General features: G+C 43.7%; 1 protein-coding gene across 1 annotated transcript in view; it reads left to right on the top strand.

Moving 5' to 3' along the window:
* Map7 (microtubule associated protein 7) overlaps nt 1-22256 on the top strand; it is a 130699-nt gene that overhangs the window by 83292 nt on the left and 25151 nt on the right. Inside the window, exons 3-6 of the mRNA XM_028782603.1 lie at nt 2911-2988; nt 12348-12511; nt 13348-13465; nt 17034-17144. Coding sequence (XP_028638436.1) covers nt 2911-2988; nt 12348-12511; nt 13348-13465; nt 17034-17144 — 471 coding nt within the window. The remainder of the gene's footprint in view (nt 1-2910; nt 2989-12347; nt 12512-13347; nt 13466-17033; nt 17145-22256) is intronic.

The following is a 22256-nucleotide window of genomic DNA, read 5'->3' as shown; positions in this document are numbered from 1 at the left end:
TCTCTCTCTCTCTCTCTCTCTCTGTCTCTCTCTCTCTGCCTCTCTCTCTCTCTCCTTCTCTCTCTCTTTCTCTCTCAGAAGAGGGCATCGGATCTGATTACAGATGGTTGTGAGCCACCATGTGCTGGGAATTGAACTCAGAACCTCTGGAAGAGCAACTACTGTTTTTAAATGTTGGGTCATCTCTCCAGCCCCAGTTGTCTCTCTCCTAAATAGAAATGGAAATGTAAGCTTTATGGAGTCATTTGATGATCACTGAGATAATCACTGAGACAATGTTTGTGAACACATTTACTTACCATCAAACAACATCTAAAAAGTGCTGTGTTTGAAGCCAGGTTATAACGGTTTTTTGAGCTTGTATGCCCAGCATTATTGTATATCTCTTGTGACTTCTGAAAACCCACTCAGATCTTTAGAGACACCCACACAGCCTTTGTTCAGGTCCCTGCAGTGATCATAACCCACCTACAAGTAATTTTATGTAATCACTGCTTATGATTCCTGATCAGTTCCATTCAGTGACACAAAGAAACTGTCTGCAAACATAATACACACATCTGGACAGGCAGTGCCGCCTCCTTTCCCAGCATCCAGCAGGTGGCTCCAGGGTGAGATGAGCATGAAGCTGGCAATGCTGGTGGGGATGCTGGTGAGGGTGCTGGTGAGGGTGCTGCTGGGGATGCTGCTGGGGATGCTGCTGGGGATGATGGTGGGGGTGCTGGTGGGGATGCTGGTGAGGGTGCTGCTGGGGATGCTGCTGGGGATGATGGTGGGGGTACTGGTGGGGATGCTGGTGAGGGTGCTGGTGGGGATGCTGGTGAGGGTGCTGGTGAGGATGCTGGTGGGGATGCTGGTGGGGATGCTGGTGAGGGTGCTGGTGAGGGTGCTGGTGGGGGTGCTGGTGGGGATGCTGGTGAGGGTGCTGGTGGCAGTGCTGATGGGGATGCTTGGTGGTACATGGGATCTCGGAAGCCTGCTTCATCCGTTGTTGAACCTGGGCACTCGGTTTCAGTGAATCAGTGGGAATGAGGACAGAAGTGCCTAGGCCTCGTCTCACAGAACATTCTCCATTATTCTTAGTTTTGTCTTTTCGTCATAAACAAAGCATCTGGCTTCTCCTCTAGACAGCAATGGGTAATGTTGTTGAGCAATCTCAGCCATGTTTTAATGAGCAGGCTGAGATCTCCCCTCAGCTACCCTGTCAGCCCTCTTCCTACCTTCTCACAACAGCTAGTACTTATTGGAGGTTTTCTAGTGCCTGGGACTGGAAAGGGTGCCATGCAGGTAGTATGCTAACCTATGAAAGGAACCATTCCTTTGCTTTTGTTTATTTTTTTTTAAAGATTTATTTATTTATTATATGTAAGTACACTGTAGCTGTCTTCAGACACCCATATGAGGGCATCGATCTCATTGTAGATGGTCGTGAGCCACCATGTGGTTGCTGGGATTTGAACTCATGACCTCTAGAAGAGCAGTCAGTGCTCTTAACCGCTGAGCCATCTCACCAGCCCTGCTTTTGTTTATTTTGTTGTTTTTAGTTGTGCTGGAGATCAAGCCCAAGGCCTTGCTTTATGCTAGGCAAGCAATGTGCCATTAGCTAAAGTAGAAATTCTCTTTTATCAAATGTTGTTTAGATTTTATTGATTTTAGTGTGTTTGGAGGGTGATTCAGTGAGAGGCAAGAAAATAATGTGGAGAGTAATAGACAGCTGGCATTGTCCTCTGGACTTCACTCATGTGCCATGGTAAGCACACACATAAACACACTCACATGCACACTCACATACACACACACACACACACATTCTAACAAAAATCCACTCCAAAGACATATTAATTTGGTACTTCCTGAGGAAGAAAGTACTAAGTCTGTTTTCCATAATTAACTATTAAATTTTGGCTCAAACAGAAACTTTATGTACAATATAGACGCTGCAATTTGTAACATACAGAAGTCCCAATTCTGAGCTGAGACATTCTGGGCAATGTTCCTTGCTGTTGGGTATGGCGTGATAGTATGCTCAGTTAAGCCACATAGAGTGTTCCAAACCACGGCTGCAGTGGAAGCAGATGATGCACAGCACGGGCATGCAGGACCCAGAGCTCCATGGTTCAGTACGGGCATGCAGGACCCAGAGCTCCATGGTTCAGCACGGGCATGCAGGACCCAGAACTCCATGGTTCATTTACATGTTTGATTTTGAATTTTTGGTTGTCATGACTCCAGAAACCTTGCCCTATTGTCCAGTTTTTCATGATGCACACCTTCAGCTACATGACCCCATATGACAGCGACAGCCAGTGTGAGCAGCTCAGATATGACAAGTAAGAATAACAGAAATTGATAGCTTAGTAACAGAAACATGTTATTTAATGAACATATGAAAAGGCTTCAGAAGAACTACGACTTTACTTGACTTGTTATTTTTATCGTTTGTTTTTTCTGATGGTACAGGGAATCAAAACCAATGGCTCACACATGCTAACCAAGCACTGCCACTGAGCTGTACTCAGCCTGTTCTCTAATGCTCTCAGAAAAGTCATAGCAAACCATACCAAAGAGTGCAAACACATATTGATTTCATAAGAATATTAATATCTCAATAAAATTGTTAAAAGTGTGTGTGTGTGTATGTGTGTGTGCGTGTACACGTGTGTGCAAGTGCCCACAGGCTCTAGAAGAACTTGTAGGATACCTACAGCTTGACTGTAGGCAGTTGTGAAACACACATACACACCCCATGATTGGCTGAGGCCAATCTTGGGGCCTCTGCAAGAATAAATAATTGTTCTTAACCATTGAGCCATTGCTTCAGCATCTCATTCATCAGATATTTTAAAAGGATACATACCAATATATGCCTTTCTTAAATTAACTCTTCTCCTGCATCCTGTCTCATTTCAGATCCCCCACCTGTGCTACGGGTTGATGACCGGCAGCGTCTGGCCAGAGAACGCCGTGAGGAACGAGAAAAACAGCTAGGTAGTCCAAGCCCTGAACGCATATGTCTGGTCATTCAGGGACCGCCTTGTCGAAAGGCTAATTTTTCTGCTCTAGGACAGAGACACTTATCATCCCTGTAACATCCGTGTGTTTGTGATTTGGCTGGTGGTTGGTGAAACAGCCATGTGTGTGATCCAAGCAAACGGCTAGCACTAAGTGACAATCAACTGCAGTCTACAACAGGAAAGAAGAAAGAGTACAGGACAGTGAACGTGATGCCTGCTTTTAAGCACAGAGGCATGAGGCTGCCGCACTTCCTGCTGTTGACTTTACAGACAGGAAAGGCAGAGGCCTGATGCCAAGGTCCCTGCTTCTCGCCTTGTCACCAGAGGCCCTTGTGAAAGGTCAGCAGCTCCGGTGTGGGCTGAAGCCACCTGGCAAGCTGAGTCACAAGACTGGCTTACCAGGAAGTGTCGAGTGGTTTCCCTGTTCTAGATCTTGGCTAGGGATGCCAGTGCCAACTCTCCCTTAATCGCTGTCTTTGTTGGTTTCTTCAGAACTGAACTTGTATATTGCACGATCTTATGGTTTCAGTTCAACAACAGTGGTGTGAGAAATAAGAGTGAGGGTGAGAGTAACTGAAATGCTCTCTATTTGAAATTGTCAAAAATAGAAGTTAAGAAAAAAAATGGTTACTGGATATATGTAGATGTTTTGTAACTAAGAGTGGGCCTGCGATCTCTGCGGGACGTGGCCTATGCTTTGCTGAGCTTGCACAGTCTACAAGAGTTAGTTCATTTGTGGGAGAACCCAGCCTCTCTACCCTATTCCTTTTACTGTTCCTGATCAAGAACCCAAATGTCTGGCACTAGTGGCCTGGTGACATTTTTTAGCACAGGCCTGTTTCTCTTCCTTGCTACAGTAGCAAGATGACTTCATTTCATTAGCAGGATGTCATTTTGTTTGTTGCTGTGCTCTTTACTTTTGTTCATTTTTTTACTTAATTTTTTTCTCTGTGTATATGTTTGGTGTGTGTGTGTGTGTGTGTGATTTATATATGTGGGTCCCCATGCCATAGTGTGTGTTTGGAGGTCAGAGAACAACTTTATGGAGTTGGTTCACTGTTTCTACCGTTATGTAGATTTTGAGAATCAAGTTTAGGTCTTAAGGCCTGTGAGAGACCACTTCATCCACTGAGCCATCTCCTCAGCCATTTTTGTTTGATTTTGCTTTTACTGACATAGGATCTTATTATACTCAGGGTAGACTCTTTAGTGCTGGGATTTCAGGCATGGCACACCATACCTGGTGTGGCTGAGATGTTTTTAAACACATTTTCACTAACTGGATGGGAAATAATTAAGCTCTACTGTTTTCTGAGCCTGGTGTTTCTTCCTAGACCCAATGCTCCCAGCTTCAGCCAGGCTTCCTGCAGACAGGCGGTTCCTGGAAAGCAGGCTAGCTGTGGCCTTAGGTCCTTGACCTCCTCCTGTGGACGCTGCTCCATACATAATGTTGGTTAGAAAGGTGGCCAGCACTGGAGTATTTAAGAAAAAAAAAGGTTTTAATGAATAGGAAACCTTTGAAATATGAACAATATAAGAACAAGAAACGGTTGGTAGTGTCAGCTGCTACTATGCTTTCAGACTTTGTTGTGCTACGCGTGTGGAAATGTTTCAATTATTAGAAAACTTCAAAAAATTAATGGCCAGTGTTTGTGATTATCTTCTGTTGAATGTAGGTGGAAATTAACATTTCATCTGGCGGCATGGTGTGCTTGTGCTGGTGAGCAAATAGGCAGGGTCAATTATTTTCTATGTTAAGTGTCTGAGTTGTGCTTTAGTGGTCAGATTGTGTATCATGTGGATGTTCTTCCTGTAGCATCCTTTAGTTCTGCATATAAATCCAACATAGTTCTTCCTGTATGAGACTGTTCTGTGGATTGGTTGGACACAGGGCATATGCTCACTGAAAGCTTTTGTTTCCATCTTAAAAGCTTTATAAGTGGTCTCCTGTATCACTCACTCCACCCAGATCAATTCAGGCTGTTCCTTGAAACTGCCTCCAGTTTGCTGCGTCTCTCTTGTTGACTGACTTCCAAGCTTTAATTTCAGGTGTGTTGTTGTTGTTTTGTTTTGTTTTTTAACTCAGGGAATTTTCTTTTCTTTGTCCTGATCATTTGTTTGGATGCGCCCAGCTCTCTTCGATGCTGTGCACAGTTCTCATTTCTCCAGCTAGTCATAAGGCAGCAGGTGGCTCCCTACTATCTGAGACAGAACTTCCTTCTCTTTAGGGTTTTTGACGTAGGTCTCTTCTCTGTAGCTTAGACTGGCCTCGAACCCATAGCCCTTCTCCTGTGTTAGCCCTCTGAATGCCAGGAGTACAGATGAGAGACATGACACTCAGTTGTAAACTTAGCTTCTGTACAGATACATTGTCATCTGTCTCCAAAACTGACTCATCTTGGTAACATGTCAGTAAATGCCCTACCTGGAATGTTCTTCCTACTTCTGTTTCAAGCCAGCAGGCTCTCTTGCTTGATGCCAGGCCCTCACTTCCTCTCATTGCCACTTTGTTCTGGTCAAGACCACCCAGTTAGAATATGGCTACCATGTCACACCTCTGCTTCAGACCTCTTGGTGGCTTTCTGTCTCACCCAGAAGAAGCCAGAATCCTGTGGTTTGCCTCCTGTCCTTAAACTCACCAGACACATCCTTGAGTCGTAACCGTACTAGTTACTGTTGTCTTCACGTGGACTACAACCTGTATAGCTCATGTCTCTGTTCAGTTTTTACTGAAATACTGCCTTTTTAGTGGGGTATTTCCTGACTACCTTACTCAGATTAGCGGCTTTCTCTTTAGAACTCCTCCTTTCTCTCTAGTTCTGCCAACATGTAAACAGGTACATACCTAATTTATCTGCTGTTACGTCAGGCTGCACTACGATACACGTTCCACAAAGGAAAGGGGTTTGTACCTTTTTCAATTTCTAAAGCCCACAGAAAAACCTAGAAGCCATGTGCATAGTAAATGCCCAACAATTAATTGTTTGTTGAAAGTTAAATCAAGTAAATCTGTGCATTTTAATTCAGGTAAACATAGGAGGTATCGCAAGTCAGTGTCATTGCTGATCATCATGCAGTACCTGATTCAACTGTAGTTCTGGCTCATGGGGGCTAAGTTCTTCAAGCTTAACCAGAGGCTCAGATGAACAAGACAGATAGTCTGGAGAACAACTGTACTTTGAATCTCATTGACTTCCATGTGTGTTAATACACCTGCAATATTTTGACAAAGTTCAAGAGAATATTTAAGGAATAGTTAACAACAATAAAAAGCTAATCCTCCATATTTCGGGAGATACAAAGTTTCTTTTTTGGAAATAATATAGATTTAAGAATATAGAAAATAATTTAAAGTATTAGGTTTAATTTTTCAAATGTTTTAGCATACTTTTAGTAAACACCTACTTATTTAATCTTTTTCCAAATCTTGTGTTGTGCATGCATGTGTATGTGTGTGTTCTGTTGTGTTTGTTGTTGTTCGTGGTTTCTACAGTGTCACTCATGCTGTAGGTAAACAGTCTAGCACTGAGCTGCACCCCTAGCCCTCTGAGACCAAAATATTTGTGACTGTATTTCTAGTCCCAGTTAGGGCTATGTAGGCTTTTCTGGGTTCTATAAAACCATGGGAGAGGGATGTAGACAGCTTAGTGTGTAAAGGCACCTGACACCAAACCTGACTCCATGTGTGGCTGTGGGACGAATGTGCCCATACATACTCACACATATATGAACAGAGAAAACAGAATAAATAATGTAATTTAAAACTTTAATGATGAAAGATTATTACAGTGTGTGTGTGTCAATCATTGATACAGATCTTGTTGAGCTTCTAAATCTTTAGCTTGTGTTAGCTTTTTTTTTTGGTTTTTCGAGACAGGGTTTCTCTGTGTAGCCCTGGCCCCTGGCTGTCCTGGAACTCACTCTGTAGACCAGGCTGGCCTCGAACTCAGAAATCCGCCTGCCTCTGCCTCCCAAGTGCTGGGATTAAAGGCGTACACCACCACTGCCTGGCTTGTGTTAGCTTTCATAGCTAAGTTTAAAGCTGTTCTAGAGATCTATCAGAATATGTTTTCAAAATAACACAATAATATAGAAATGGCTTTGGCCTTGGAACAAATTTCAGTTTAACTCTATCAGACTCTGCCCTTCCAGCCATAGCTTTATTACTTTGCCTTTTTATCCCATTCTGATTTTAATGTGTTATCAATTCAGGGACAGCAGTATTAGTCTAATTGAGAGCATCACTTCAACCTGGTATAGGATGTTATCTCAAATCAGTATTAACAGCCAACCAACGATGGTGCGACCCCAGCTAACGTTGTGTGTGAAGCCCCTTCTGATTTCATACTTAACATTTGTTGAGCAGTTTTCTTTTGAGGAAAAGTTTGGAAACTTTAGTCACCCAAAAAAGAGAGACAAAGGGCAGAAAGGGAAAGGAGGAGAGGAGTGTGTCAGAGTCCAGAAAGCAATCCTCCGAGTAGCCTTTCATCCAGACTGCAAGTGTGCAAACCTAGCAGGTCTGTGACTCCTCTTAGGGAAGAGGCAGCTCTGGATCTAGATGCCTCCTGTGGGCTCATTCCAGAGCAGCTGTGTCGTGAGTCAGCCAGTTGGAAGACTGGGTGCTTGTTTGTGGATGGTTTAGGTAAGCAGAGTCTGAATAGTCTTAGGATCAGATGAATAATGTGACAAACTCATTATCTTTTTACTTCTAAATTTACTTTGCCCTTAAGTTTGAAAATAAAGATCTTAACCCTGAACAGTAAGAATCCTGTGGGCATGATAAAGTCTAAGAGTGACACTGAATAATGGGGACCTTCCCTATCTCTCCCCATGTCGAGGATGAACATTAGTCACTGGGAGGGGTTCCAGCCCAGACATTTTAACAGAATGGCTCTTTGTGCTTCCAGAGTCAGACAATCGGGAGTCTAAACTCCAGCTCCACCACTCACATGTCCTGAGACGTAGAGCAGGTTACCTCACTTCCCTGTCTCTCAGGCCTGTACATGACTAGGCTCAGCATGAAGTATGAGCTGAACCTCTTTCCAGGTGACTGTAATAATACAGGAGCATGGCCAGTCAGGTGACTAGGTGCCTGGAACTCCAGCCCTGATGGTTCTGAGCTGAGAAATAGCAGATGTGAGATGGGGTTCTGTGCTTCTAGGCAGGTCTCAGTGAGACAGCTGTGAAGAGTCCACTCGTCAAGCCAGACGCCATTGCTTTAGCAGTGGCTAAATTCAGATTAGAATTCTGGGAATTTCCTCTCTTCAAAGTTCTTGCTTTCTTATTTCAAGACCTTCTCCCCACACAAAAGGGGGTGCTACAGGGATCCTGTGTATGTAAGCCTCCATGCCAGCACCCCAGCTCCATTAGCCTTCAAGCATGGGAAATGGGCAAAGTGGGAAGGCCTCTTAGCCAGAAGACAGTGTGGGTGTCCTGCAGGCCAGGCCAGAAAGCTCTACACGCTCTTACCAGTCAAAGGGAAAGACAGTGTTATCATAGCACCTGCGACCCTGACACAGAAGGACGACCCAGAGCTCAAAACCAGCTTGGGCCACATAGTGACTTCCAGGCCTGCTTAAGCTACAGAGTGTAATTTTGTCTCAACTAAAATAAAGTAAAATAAAATGTAATATGGGAAAGCCTCACATTACATTCATCAAAACAATGAAAGTCTTGCTTGACAGTCTTTTATTCCTTAGCTCTCCTCCTCTCCCTCCCTCTTCATTCTCCACCCACTCCCATGTTATGAATGGACCCATGGTGTGTTTTAACAAATCCACTAAACACAGGCAAGACCAGAGGTAACACCTTGGGCACCAACAGTGGTGGCCCTCTGAGTGGAGCTTTCTACTCCTCAAAAGCTTTGACAGGAAGCAGCTTGAGTGCCAGGAGACCACCAGGCAGAAGGCAATATTGTAGCATCCCTAAAGGAGCTGGGGTTTTCTAGGTGTGTAGTGATAAAGCTGCTTGGGAAAAGCCAATAGAGTAGGTGTGAAGATATAAGCGACTAGACAGAGTCCGATGCAGACAGAGCGTAAGAGAGAGAGATGACAGCAGAGGGTTAGAGGAGGCACCGCTCAGCTGGAGGCTGTTTGTAAAGAGTGATGGTCACAGGGTCAAGCATCTGAAGGGGGCCATGGAGGAGGAGGAGCCTGCGCTTTCAGACTTTGCTAGCTGCTCCCAGGAGTCTGATATGAGAAAAGACAACCCTGAGTGGGCTCTGCTTTAGGATAGAGAGACCGTGGGCAGAGCCAAGCTTTGGAGTCAGCTGAATTAAAATCCCCACTCTAGTTCTTTTGCACCATTTGTTCTTGGGAACATCATACCTATCTGGGTCTTGTTTCTCATTTCATTTACAAGCCTGCTTTGTATAATGGTAATATTTCTGCGTGCTGCATTTTTATTTTCATTTCAAAACATGACATGGGGTCTATTCATTATTCTTGTGGCTCTGGTTGCTTCTTCCTTTCTACGGTGGAGATCAGCTCCAGGGCTTCAATGCTAGGTGAGCATGTCGGTGGAAACGGAACGCTGCTCTCTGAGACTTTTAAACAGCATACCTAGGCATTTGGTAATCAGAACAAACAAACTTGGTCTTACTGTAGGATTGATTTTATTCCTTCTACGGTTTGGGAGAAAGGGTGGGGAATATGGTAGGGGTTGAAACAGGGTCTCAGTGTATAGAGCAGGGTGGTCTTGAACTCATGATACACTTGCTCAGCCTCCCAGGGACTGGGGTTACAGACAGCATTAGCATGCCCAGATTCTTAAAACTCCATCTCCTTTGTTTTCCTTTTATAGGAAGGGAGTGGGGTGTGGTCTGAAGTTTGGTGTAAATAAATGCTATTTCGTAGTGGGGAATACCTGGACACTCCCTGTGCTTCCCTATAACTCCTAGCAGCTGTATTTTCAGAAGTCATTAACTTGTGCAACATTTACAGTTGTTGCCAAGGTTTCCTTCTTTCCTTGATTTCGTGTGTGTGTGTGTGTGTGTGTGTGTGTGTGTGTGTGTGTGTGTGTATGTGTGTGTACGTGAGCGCTCGTGCTTGCGTGTTTGTGCATATGTTCTAGGATCTGAATCTAGGGCCTCATACTCAAACTCTCAACTCCAACTCCATTAAATGAAATAAGTATTTTCTACATGAGTGCTCTGAGTCCTGTAAAGTAACTTCACTCTCCATCTCTAGAGTATCTTACTTTTTCCTTCTCTCTTTTCCCTTCTTAGAATCACTGAGCTAAATTAAGCCACATCTCCTTGAAACAATTATTTCTTACATGTATTCATTGTGTTCTCAGTAACAAAAAAGAATAAGTAAGAGTTCTACCACTGAGCTATATCCCCAGACATAAGGTTAAATTTTTCTGGCTAAAAGCTCAACATTCAAAGTCAAAGCCAGGCAAGGTATGATGATGGTTGCCTGTAAATCCAGCACTGGGGAGCAAAGGCCAGCCTGCATTACATAGTGATTCCCAATCTAGTCTGAAATGCATAGCAAGATGCTGTCTCAAAACACATAAATACACACAATACATATATCTTAGAGAGTATTCTATACGTTTTCTCTAGCTTAGAAAGTAGCTAATTTCTCCAAGATTACAAAGTATTAATAGTAAAAATAAGACCCAAACTCAAATGTTCTTCCCACTGTCCCACTTAGACTCTGTGGTATTATTGTCTATTCTGGTACTCAGTGTTGCTAGGAATGCTTCTGTGTCTTACTTTGAAATTGGTACTGGATTTATAGCCTAATGGCAGAGTATAAAGTTGTGCTGGGATTAGACCTAGCACAAAAACCAAACAAAAAGGGGGACAAAATGGTCCATTTTTCAGAAGTCGATGGCATCTAAGTGTTCTTCATTCTGTTGCAGCAGTGAAATATGTCCTCCACCTGTACAGACATAAGCCTGCTCAGAAGGATCAGGACGGCATGGACCGTGCTGGGTATAGGTGGGGTGTCCCCCCAGCCTGTGAATGAGAGCACTCTGAGTTATCATTAGCTGACTGCTGTCTGTGGCAGTAGAACAGGAGTTACCAGGATTAACACACGGCCCATTATTTCCGTCTGTTGCCCCCACAGAAGAGAATGGCATGGTTCCAAGTGTTGTAGGTGTTACCATGAGCTCACCAACAGTCCTGACTGGAAGTCAGTGCTCTCTGTAGTGATGTCAAGAAGAGAGCCACACACAGCATTGCTTGTTCACTGGCCCATAGCTGGTCAGTGCCAGGGTATGGGTAGGCTCAAATTCCTGTGCAGCTTGTGTGTCTACCACAGTACCTATTTTCATTCTAAATTCTCTTGACAAACAGGCCCTGTGTGTTTGTAAGTAGAATCCAGTTTGATAGCACATTTCCCTGTTATGTAGCACCAGCATACTGTCACCATTACTGGACTATGAAAACATCCTGGTTCTAGATGAGACTGACTCGCTCGTGTCCATGTTACTGAGGCTTAGGGGGCAGCGTCCATTTCTCTTTTTAAGAACCTATGAACTAGGCATGAGTTAACGTGAAAGGAGGGAAGGTTAACATTCGCAGTGTTTTGTGCTTTGTCTGGACATATTCTTCTCATACATAGGTGCGTCTTTATGAATTTAAATGACTGTTGAGGACCAAATTTTGGACATTCTCACATACAGTGTTAATAATACATGGATTTTTAATTATCATGGTTGGAGGAAACTTTATATATTAAAGAAAGTAGTTCTGAGGGTAAGTTTGCCTCCTGAAATGGGAAAGGAACATATAAAGGAGAAAAAAGGTCTTTCAGCATTGAGCAATTGTTCTTGGTTCTTTATGTGTATTTGTATGTATATGTGGATATGTTTGGAGGTGCATGTTGTACATGCAGGTGTACATGCACATATGCAAATGCATGTAGAAACCAGAGTAGTATGTCAGGTGTCTACTGTGGTTTTGAGACATGGCTCTCATTATGATCTGGCCAATTAAGCTAGGTGGCAGTTAGTTCAGGGTTCTGCCTGTCGCTGCCTCCCCAGGTTGGGTGCTTGGAAAGGAACTGATGCTTGCATTGGCAAGTGGTTTTACACACTGAGCCATGTCACCAGTCCGGGGTACCACTTTTTAAAAAGAGATTATGGAAATGGAACTGCTGATCCTAGAGCTTAAGGGCATGCAGTCTGTGCCCCAGAGAGCTAAAAATTCTGTTCCTAAAGAGCAGAATCCAGGGCAACCTCCTTGGCATAGTGAGAAAAACAAAGGCCATGCCAGATCGCACACACTCGCAGAGCTGGGTTCAGTGTGGGACACTCGCCAGCTCCAGCCATTCAAGTCCTAAGCAGCCCTGTGTTGGATCTCCCTGTTCTCCCCCAAAGCTGCACGAGAAACTGTCTGGCTAGAGCGAGAAGAGCGAGCCCGGCAGCACTATGAGAGACACCTGGAGGCACGGAAGAAGAAGCTAGAGGACCAGCGGCTGAAGGAGGAGCGGAGGAGGGCTGCAGTGGAGGAGAAGCGGAGGCAGAGGCTGGAGGAGGACAAGGTGCGGGGAGGACTCCCCTGTTCCATCCTGCCGGGTGCACACAGCTGCAGGTGTTGGGGAGCACAGGCTGAGGGAGATGGAAGTCGACTGGTCGTTAGTGTTGCTGCTGGAACATTGAGTTCTCATGTCTCACGTGGAAACCTAACACTCATTATTGCTTTATTTGGCCATACTGAAGTGCTAAAGTCACCCAGTGGGCTTCCATAGGGTCTTGCCATATTACCTTCCATGTAAGTAAATATTTCCACATATGTACTTCATTCACACTCAACCCTTAAGTGTTATATAAGGTTTTAGAAAATACGAGAGGGGCAGTTATTCTCAATAGTAAGGTTATACTGTTCTTGCCATCAGGAAACAGAAGCGGGGGATCCCAAGTTTGAGGTTATCGAGACACATGATGTGTAACTACACATGCTGAGCCTCAGCTTAAGTGAAGACTACTAGTGTTGGCTTAATTTATTTTTTTTTATATAAGTACACACTGCAGCTATCTTCAGACACACACTAGAAGAGTGCATCGGATCACATTACTGGTGGTTGTGAGCCACCATGTAGTTGCTGGGATTTGAACTCAGGACCTCTGGCCGAGCAGTCAGTGCTCTTAACCACTGAGCCATCTCTGCAGCCCACACAAGGACTTTTGAACTGGGAACTAATGGTTGCAGAAACGACCCAAGATTGTTACTATTCCCATCTTACAGTGCAGAAGTTAGGAGATAGATTATAACACCAATATAGTAGGGCAGGAAATTAGGTAGACTACTCTATCCGGCTTAAGTTGCAGAACCTTCAAACAGCTAAACCTAACTGCTGGCTCTTCTGTCCCACATAAGGAACGCCATGAAGCTGTCGTCCGTCGGACGATGGAAAGGAGCCAGAAGCCAAAGCAGAAGTATAACCGGTGGTCATGGGGAAGCCCTCTCCATGGAAGCCCGAGCATCCACAGTGGAGGTAAATACAGACGCCACTTTCAAGCCCCTTCTTTGACTTTTGGTTGGAGATTTTTCTGGACAGTAAGAGTATATTTGATTTTTGGTTTTTGATTTTTTATTTTTCCCCCCTAAATCTCTGGTTGCAAAACAAAAAAATCCCTCTGAAGTCATTAAACTATAATTAAATGATGCTTCCACTATTGAGGACAAGAGGGTGACGGAGGTCAGACCCAAGGTCTTCTCTTTGTCTGGGCATGAGCTCCTCTCCCTAGACAGAAACCTCGAAACTGAAAGCCTCAACTGTTTTAAGGATCTGCTTGCATAAGGTTTGCATGGCTTTGGAATACATCATCCCAGGTCACTTTCTGCTCTGGAAGGATCTCAGCAGTACACCTGGGTCAGAGTCTGTCCCCTAAGCGCATGTGCACTGACCTAACCTGTACAGGGCTGATGTCTCGTAGGAACACATGCTAATATCTCAGACTAGAAACAGTGGTAAACATCCAGACCACTTCTCTTTCCTTGAATGGACATGAAACTATCTTGAAATATGACATCAGCAGAAGGCTTGTCTTTGTACAGTAAATTCAGTATACCTCAGTGCTTGTACAGTATGCCAGTTCTTTTCCTTTCTTTCTTTCTTTCTTCCTTCCTTCCTTCCTTCCTTCCTTCCTTCCTTCCTTTCTTTCTTTCTTTCTTTCTTTCTTTCTTTCTTTTTTTTGAAAACTTGTGTCTCAACATTCTGTCCTCAGGTGGTTTTGCTGAGTCATCATTCTCCTTGGTTTAGCAGGTGTGGACCACCACGTCACAGTTTTAGTCATCATTCTCCTTGGTTTAGCAGGCGTGGACCACTATGTCATAGCTTTAGGGGCTACTAGAAAATCTGGTACAGACATCCTTGTTATTGCTGACTGCCTGCTTTGTAGCTAGCACCCCCAGACATAGGACCCGTTCATGGATCGCTGAACCACCACCAGCCTAGTCACCGCGTGCTGCTGTGTGTTGCACAGACCAGGATCTGCACCGAGCACAGTGTTTCTAAAGTGTTTCAAGGTCAGGTGACTTGAAGGTGTTGAAATGACCACACATGGCACGTTTGCTTTCTCTTTAATTTTTAGTAAAACCGTTTAAGCGTCTTTTAGCTAAGAATCGCCTACAGAGTGTGTCCAGGTTAACAGCCCCCATGGCCTTCAGTACCACTCGGAATCGGCTTATATCCAGTTGAATTTTTCTTTGCATGTTTGCTGTGTTTTCCCATTATTTTCTTTAATATTTTCTGATTTATTTTAATTTTATGTATATGAATCCTCTATCTGCGTGTATGCTGTATTCCAGAAGAGAGCATTAGATCACATAGATGCTTGTGAACAACCATGTGGTTGCTGGGAATTAAACTCAGAACTCTGGGAGAGCAGCCAGTGCTCCTAACCACTGAGCCATCTGTCCAGCCTCTCATTAATGTTTTTTACAACACTTTCCCTCTTATTTTTTTTTAAGTTTAGCAAGTATAATAACCACAACTTATTTCCCTGTGACACTGAGCCAAACACAGAAGCACATTTCCCTCTGTGGCCCTTTCCCACCTGTGATTTGGCACACACCAAATCTGCCATCATAAAGATAGGATATATTTCATCAGGAATAGTTTTCATGACTATTCTGGAGAAAAGTGGTCATGGTAAGTGCTTTTATAACCATGTTTTCTTTTACTGAGCTTCACGCTGTCTGTCTTCATGACAGAAATTCTCTGTCGTACAGTGTCAAACATCTTCAAGAAAAAATTTGCTTAGCTTTAATTCTTGCCTTGTACTTTGCTATTCGGAATGGTATGGGCAGTGATGCATTTATGAGCTGTTAGATAAAGTCCAGTGACTAGATTGGAACAAACTACTAGTCCACTAAAAGAAAAGAGACATTTGTGTGAGAAACAGTGGGAATTGGTCCAATTGGTCAAAGACTAGGAGATGATCTGCTGCAGGGCTGAGCGAGCCGTCCATTCTGCTCACTGGCACCTTCCCTTCCTTCACAGCATCCCTGTACTAACCCTGCCTATCACCCTAAGTCTTCCCAGCCTAGAAACGGTCCCCATTAAAGTGAGTGTCTTGTCTGCCTTGCTGGTACATCAGCTAGTATTACCATGGTAACAATTTTATTAGTAAACCCGCCAGTCCTTTTGTGAAATTGTTTCCTGTTCAGTGAGAAAAACTGGATGAAAGTTGACTGATGGTACCACACACCCTGACCTGGTTCCATGGCTCCACCACCTGTCACAGAACTGTGGACTTTTCCATTCACGATACTTTGGTGCATGACTGTCTAGCTCATCTTTGGCTTGCTCACTAAGAAATAGATCTAAGTGCTTTTAGTAACCCATTGAGAAATACCTGGGGATAGGCTTAATGTAGACACGGCTTTCCCAGCTAAATTTTAGCATGTAAGCAATGTCAGGGAGTGTGTCGCCGTAGAACCATGTGCGCACACCCACATTCAGCATCGGGGTGCTCCTGGAACTATTTCCCCTCTGGACTTCTATTTTTTTTCTCATTGCCCAAACCCCACCAGATAAATGTAAATGGAAGGCACAGGAATCACACTTGGTGATTTATTTTTCTCTTTTAAAACATAATTAGATGTTAGCTATAAAAGTAGTTCCCAGTTGAAGATCCACTTCTTATTAATGAGACTTATTACCAGCAGGTTGTAGATAATAGTCAAAATGGCTATACTACAGGGCAAAATTCATCAAAAATTCTTACTGCCAAGGCTATTCAGACCAGCAGGAACGGTGCTCAGATGCAGCTCAGTTGTAAAGCCCTTACCTAACCTAACAATGGGTCCAATCCCCAGGAAAGATACGGAAACAGAGTGACCGGTGAGGGTCACCTGCAACCCCTTGAATTGTAAGTCAGAGATGTAAATAAATAAATAAATAAATAATAAAAATAAAAAATAAAAACAAGATAAGGGGCTTGCAAAAATCCCCAGGCCTCAAATTTATAGTTCTGGCTTAGCTTCCTAGTAGCTGGATACAGGCAGGCCCCAGCCTTCATGGCCTTACATGTCAATCAGATCATCCTATAGTGGACGTCAGTGCTGCAAGTGAAATGTCTGTAGAAGCAAGAGAGTCTGCAGCAGAACCAGATGTGCACTTCACATGCATACACACACCTCAGGTGGACACTTCACCCCCAGGCGTGCTACATACGCACACACACGCACACACACACACTCCGGGTGTGCAGGTTCTCAGTACCACATCCATTGTCCCCAGCCTCTCTTTGCTTCACAGTGGGTCTGCATCGGCTTAGTAGCCTTCCTCCACTCCTGGGTTTGTCTTCATCTACTTGTATCATAATAACATGCTTGGGTTTAAGCTGGTGAACTAAACGTTTATATTATTTCTTAAGAAAAACACTACTTGTTTCTAGCCTTTAAGTTCCTCTAGTGTGTCCACTCAGAGAACTGTGCTGTTGTGGAAGATCTAGAAATGCCATTGGCCTCCAGTCCTGCTGCTTGTCCCACCGCTCAACTAGGAAATACGATCCTGCTTGCTGGCCGTCAATTAGCACTCTCTCCTCTTGTTTTAGATCCAGACAGGCGGTCAGTGTCCACCATGAATCTTTCGAAACATGTTGATCCTGTCATTAGCAAGCGGCTCTCGTCCTCATCTGCAACTTTGCTAAACTCTCCAGATAGAGGTACAGTCAAAAGGAAAACAAAGCCTGTTCTGTTGCTTACCTAATGTTTTCTTTCCTGGATGTGTACAGATGGAAATAGCATCTGAAGTTGCTTTCCCTGCATTTCTTAAATAGGAAGAAAAAAACTTGAGAGTAAAAAAGCGTAAGCGGCCGAGCATCACTGCCCTGGGATGAGAGTGTTTCTCGGGTTAGAAGGTGGCTGACTGGTGCATGTAGCAAACGGTGCTTTCCTCAGCCGCTTGGCAGACGAAGTCACCCCTTACCCACCAGAATGCACACAATCTTGCTCTGGACAGTCCTGTCCCTTAATCATCCGTATGCTGGGAGTGCTGGGTGCCAGCTTTCCAAAGAGAACCTTAACTGACTCATGATGGCAGTTTCATTTCACCTCCTTGTTTCTCATTTGGTCAGACATCTCACATGGCGTTTCTGATGTGTGTGATTGTTTGCTTGGTGTCTGTTCATTTCAGTCTTGGGTGCTCGGCCTCATTTTAAGACAGTCATTGCCATGTCCTCCAGCTAAAGTCTTCATGGAGTTTTGAGTTTATGCATCCTATGGATTACAGTACATGAATATTTAGTTATTCATAAAATGGAAGTTTTGTTTTATATCATGGGTGAAACAATCAAGCTTTTCAGAAAAGCTACTTGTTTTAATAACTACGATGATTTTAAATAAAACCAAAGAATTATGTAATGCAAAGCACACACTTTTTAAAACTTACAAGTTATGGTGACCTCAAGTATGTTTTTATGAAATTAGAAAGTATCATGTCTTAATCTGTAATAAGAATATAATGTATGCATGTTCCCTGTGTGTCAGTTTATTATCTTGTATTTTATATTGCGGTTCAATTGTAATATATTATGTGAATGTTGGTATTATTCTATAAAGTGGTAAATGTTTGAACAGTTTCTATTCTTGTCTTCTTACCCAAACTGTTCCTTTTTTAAACTAAATTTGCCTAAAGCATTGATATTAGAATGTCATCAAGTTTTAGAGGTTTTTTTCATGTTAATTTATTACGTTTTCCTCCATAAGTATGCTTTATTGCAGACTATATGGAGTACATTCAGGGAGGGGTAAACTTGTGTTTCATGTTCCTTCCCTCACTGAACATAAGATATAGATCTGCTGTGGGTGTTGTTCCTACAGTTGACTGTTCCCTTCCTTTTCCTTTAAAGCGCTCACTTACCTAGAACTTTAATGTCATACTCTGAGAACCCAGGTCTGAGACAAACCATAGTTAAGGACTTAGAATGTTCTGAGTTAAGTTATAATGCTTTTCTGCCTACGACAGTCCCAGGTAAAGATGAGGATTAGGAGATGGGCTGTAAACCAGCTGATACCCTTACCAGTCTCTGATGATTGAACTTGCTGAATTCATTGTCAGTTAGAAATAAAATTACATTTAAACCCTTTGTATGATGTATCTGATTGGATTTTCTTAGGGTAATGTGGTCTGGGGACTAATATCCATTGGGTAGCCCATCTATTCTATTTGGGGTGATTCAGTCAACCCCTCAGAGGTTGAGAATCTAACTGGTAACGTCCTGCAGGGTAATGAACTGGAAGCTCTATTAGCAGTCTTCCCGCAGCGGCGGATCTGTGGCACCTGCACTTCCCGCCTGCATGGCCTCCACATGTGCTGTCTTTGTTCTTGTTCTGTCTCGGGACAGGGAATCACTATGTAACCCTGACTCATCTGGAATTCAGTATGTAGACCAAGCTGGCCTTGAACTTCTGTCAGTCCTTCTGCCCGTCAGTGCTGAGGTTACTGCGTGCACTGCCTCAGTGAGCTATGCAGTCGCTGGCTGAATTAGAAGTGGAGTTAGGAGCTAGAAGACAATAGAATCTCAGCAGCTGGGGCCAGGAAACTGCCCCTTGCACCAAGACACAGGACTAAGGAATCTACTAAGTCCGTGTCTTCACAGACTTAAACTAATAACTAAACTAAACTGATAGCATAAGAGGGAGGGCCCTGAGGTTAGTTCCACATTCCTGCCCCTGTCAAAGGAGCCATGACCAAGGCGCTGGTCTAACACCGTCTAGCCTGGAAGGGGCTCTGGTGCTACAGAAGGCTTTGTTTGCTCATTTGTTTTGGTTAAGCAAAATCTTCAGTAAGAGGACTCTCCTGCCAGCTATTTTTGAATGCTAGTTATGCCTTATTGTCTCAGTAGGAAGAGTTCTTATCAAAATAAACTAGAAGCTTTTATAGACAAATGAGCTTTCTCCCGCCTGTGGCAGTGGTACCTCAAAGCTGATATGAGTTTGAAGCTCTAAAAGTCAGGGCTCGAATGCATCTGAGCAGCTCTACTGGTTACCGAATGTACTGGAATATTGTCAGGTTGTTTAATAAATAGCCACCTCCCCCAGTGTGCTTCCCCAGACACTGCAAAGGGAGCCTGCCACAACTACCACTGTGACCCACCTTCTTCAAAACATTTGTGATCGGGAGATAGCTTTGTGAGTCCCACACAGGCATGAGGACCTGGGTTAGAGCCTACCTAAAAAGATTCAGGCATGGACAGGCACGGGGATGCACACCTTTAATCCCAGCACTTAGGAGACAGAGGCGGATAGATAACTGTGACTTCAAGGACAGCCTGGTCTACAGAGTGAGTCCTAGAACAGCCAGAGCTATATAGTGAGACCCTGTCTCAAACTAAATAAAGAAACAAACAAACCATTAAAAATAAATAAGTTAAAAATTTAAAAAAGAAAGCCAGGCATGACACCACTCACCCGTAATGCTATCACTGGAGAGTCAGAGACATGAAGATCCTTAGGGCTCCCTGAACCTGTCTGGCTTCGTCAGTGAGTTCTACGTTCTGATGAAAGACCACATCTCAAGAAATAAGGGGAGACGGGGGTGCTCAGCAGTTCAGAGCGCTTGTTCTCTTCTCGAGCACATGAGTCCTCTTCCCAGCACTCATGTCAAACGGCTTAATATTGCCTGTAGTTTCAGCTCCAGGGGGTGTGACACCCTCCTCTAGCCTGGAAGTACACACACACACACATGCACACACACACGCACACACAGCATTCATTCACAGACCTACACATATACACATAAGTAAATAAGACAGATCATTAAGATGAACCACAATTGATGAGGATGTTGACCTGTGACCTCCACATGCACACATATATAAACATGTACCTATGCCTACATACATACACAAACACATGCACACATGTGTGTGTGTCACATATCTACAAAATAGGTACACAGAGGGGGAAAATACTGTTATTTTTACACCTGAATTGTGTCACATAGACTAATAAAATTACCTGGAAGCACATAATTTCTCATTGATTGTTCCTATAAGTGCTACAGTAGATACTATTGCAATTTGGAAATTTACATTAAAGATCCTTATCCTCATTTTTTTTAAGGATTTATATGTTTTATGTATGTGAGTACGCTGTCCACTGTTTTCAGACACACCAGAAGAGGGCATCAGAGCCCATTACAGATGGTTGTGAGCCACCATGTGATTGCTGGGAATTGAACTCAGTACCTCTGGAAGAGCAGTCAGTGCTCTTAACCACTGAGCCATCTCTCCAGCACATATTCTCATCTTTAAAGCCACCTACTTAACCAGATTTTTCTCAAGAAGGGACAATGGAACTTTAAAAGAAGGAGCATGAGATTGTCTACTTAGCTTAAAGTTAGTCTAGACAACCCAGGCATGGTGGCAAATGCCTAGTCCCATCACCTAGGAGACTGAGGCAGGAGGATCAAGGGCCCCCTGGCCTATGTAGTGAGCCCTTGCCTCTAAAATAAATAAACAGAAATGAGTCCATACACTCTCACCTTGAATCTATATCTTAGGACATAGTGATAGATCTCAGCTGAATTCTGTCCAGAATCACATTTTAGCCTAAAATTATCCATTTTCATTCTTGCTATACTTTGAATTAATTGCCACATCTATGGGTGGTTTCAGGTAGCACTCAGGAATTCTTCTAATGCCGACAGTCAGGATCTAGCAACATCTAAGTTCTGCCTGGCACCCATGACCCTGAAACCTTTGTGCTCAGCAGTTGACTTTGTGCTCATCGGTGGAATGTGGTAATGTGATTTACAAAGCACTGATGTAGCCCAGATCATTCAGGCGAGGACCACAATGGCGATGGCTAGCCATGAGCAAGGATTGCATCTTTTGAGGTTGCCTACACTGATCTGAGAGGTCTGTCTCTCCTCACTATGGTCAGCATTTCATGTCAGTGCATAAATAGGACTGATACCAGCCAGTTCCACCAAGCTATCTCCTCCCTCCGCGTTTCAAAACTCTCCAGATCAAGAACTTCTACATTAAACGAGGAAAAGGGACATTCTCTACAAGCTTGAACTAAAATGTTACAGATGCTCAGTCTGTCCATCCATCCCCCACTTGCATGTCAGTCATGAATGTGGTTGAAGTGGAAACATCTGGAATTTATAACAATCTGCATGTGAAGCAGCTTCTCTAGCTGATGCCCTGAAAACTTGCAGGAGGTGAACTCCTTAAGGGGCGTAGGGTGGCTGGGGGTAGGGGGCAGTTAAGGCCAGGTGTGGTAGCACACACACCTTTATTCCCAACATTTGGGAGGCAGAGGTAGGCAGATGGGTCTCTGAGTTCCAGGCCAGCCTGGTCTACAGAATGAGTTCAGGACAGCCAGGTCTTTGTTACACAGATTGTCAGTGCTATCTTATCTCTGCAGTTCTGAGCCCCTGTCACCACGGGGCTTATCTCAGAAGGAAGCCTTGCTTTCTTTATTTTCCCTCCCTTGCTGGTTTGAACATACTGTATGTTCTGATTAAGCTGTGCTGTATTGTCCGTGCAGGTAGCACCTGCTCATGCTGCCGTCTGCTAGCCTTCACTGCTGCCTTAGTACTTTCAGTAAGTCTTCATGCTGGGAAAGATTTAGCCTTGGAAGCTAAAGACAGTAGTTCAAGCCTATATAACCTGTAATCTCAGCACTTGTGTGACAGAGGCAGGATCACCATGAGTTTGAGGCCACCCACAGTGTGTGCAACCTTGTCATGTTAATAATCATCATCATCATCTCCTTAATAAACAGAATATCTAATGGAAAATTCACCAATTCTTAAATTAACTAAA

The sequence above is a fragment of the Grammomys surdaster genome, unplaced genomic scaffold (genome assembly GCF_004785775.1).
Source record: "Grammomys surdaster isolate TR1022 unplaced genomic scaffold, NIH_TR_1.0 806, whole genome shotgun sequence".
Classification (NCBI taxonomy): Eukaryota; Metazoa; Chordata; class Mammalia; order Rodentia; family Muridae; genus Grammomys; species Grammomys surdaster.
This window is presented reverse-complemented; position numbering and strand designations above follow the sequence as displayed.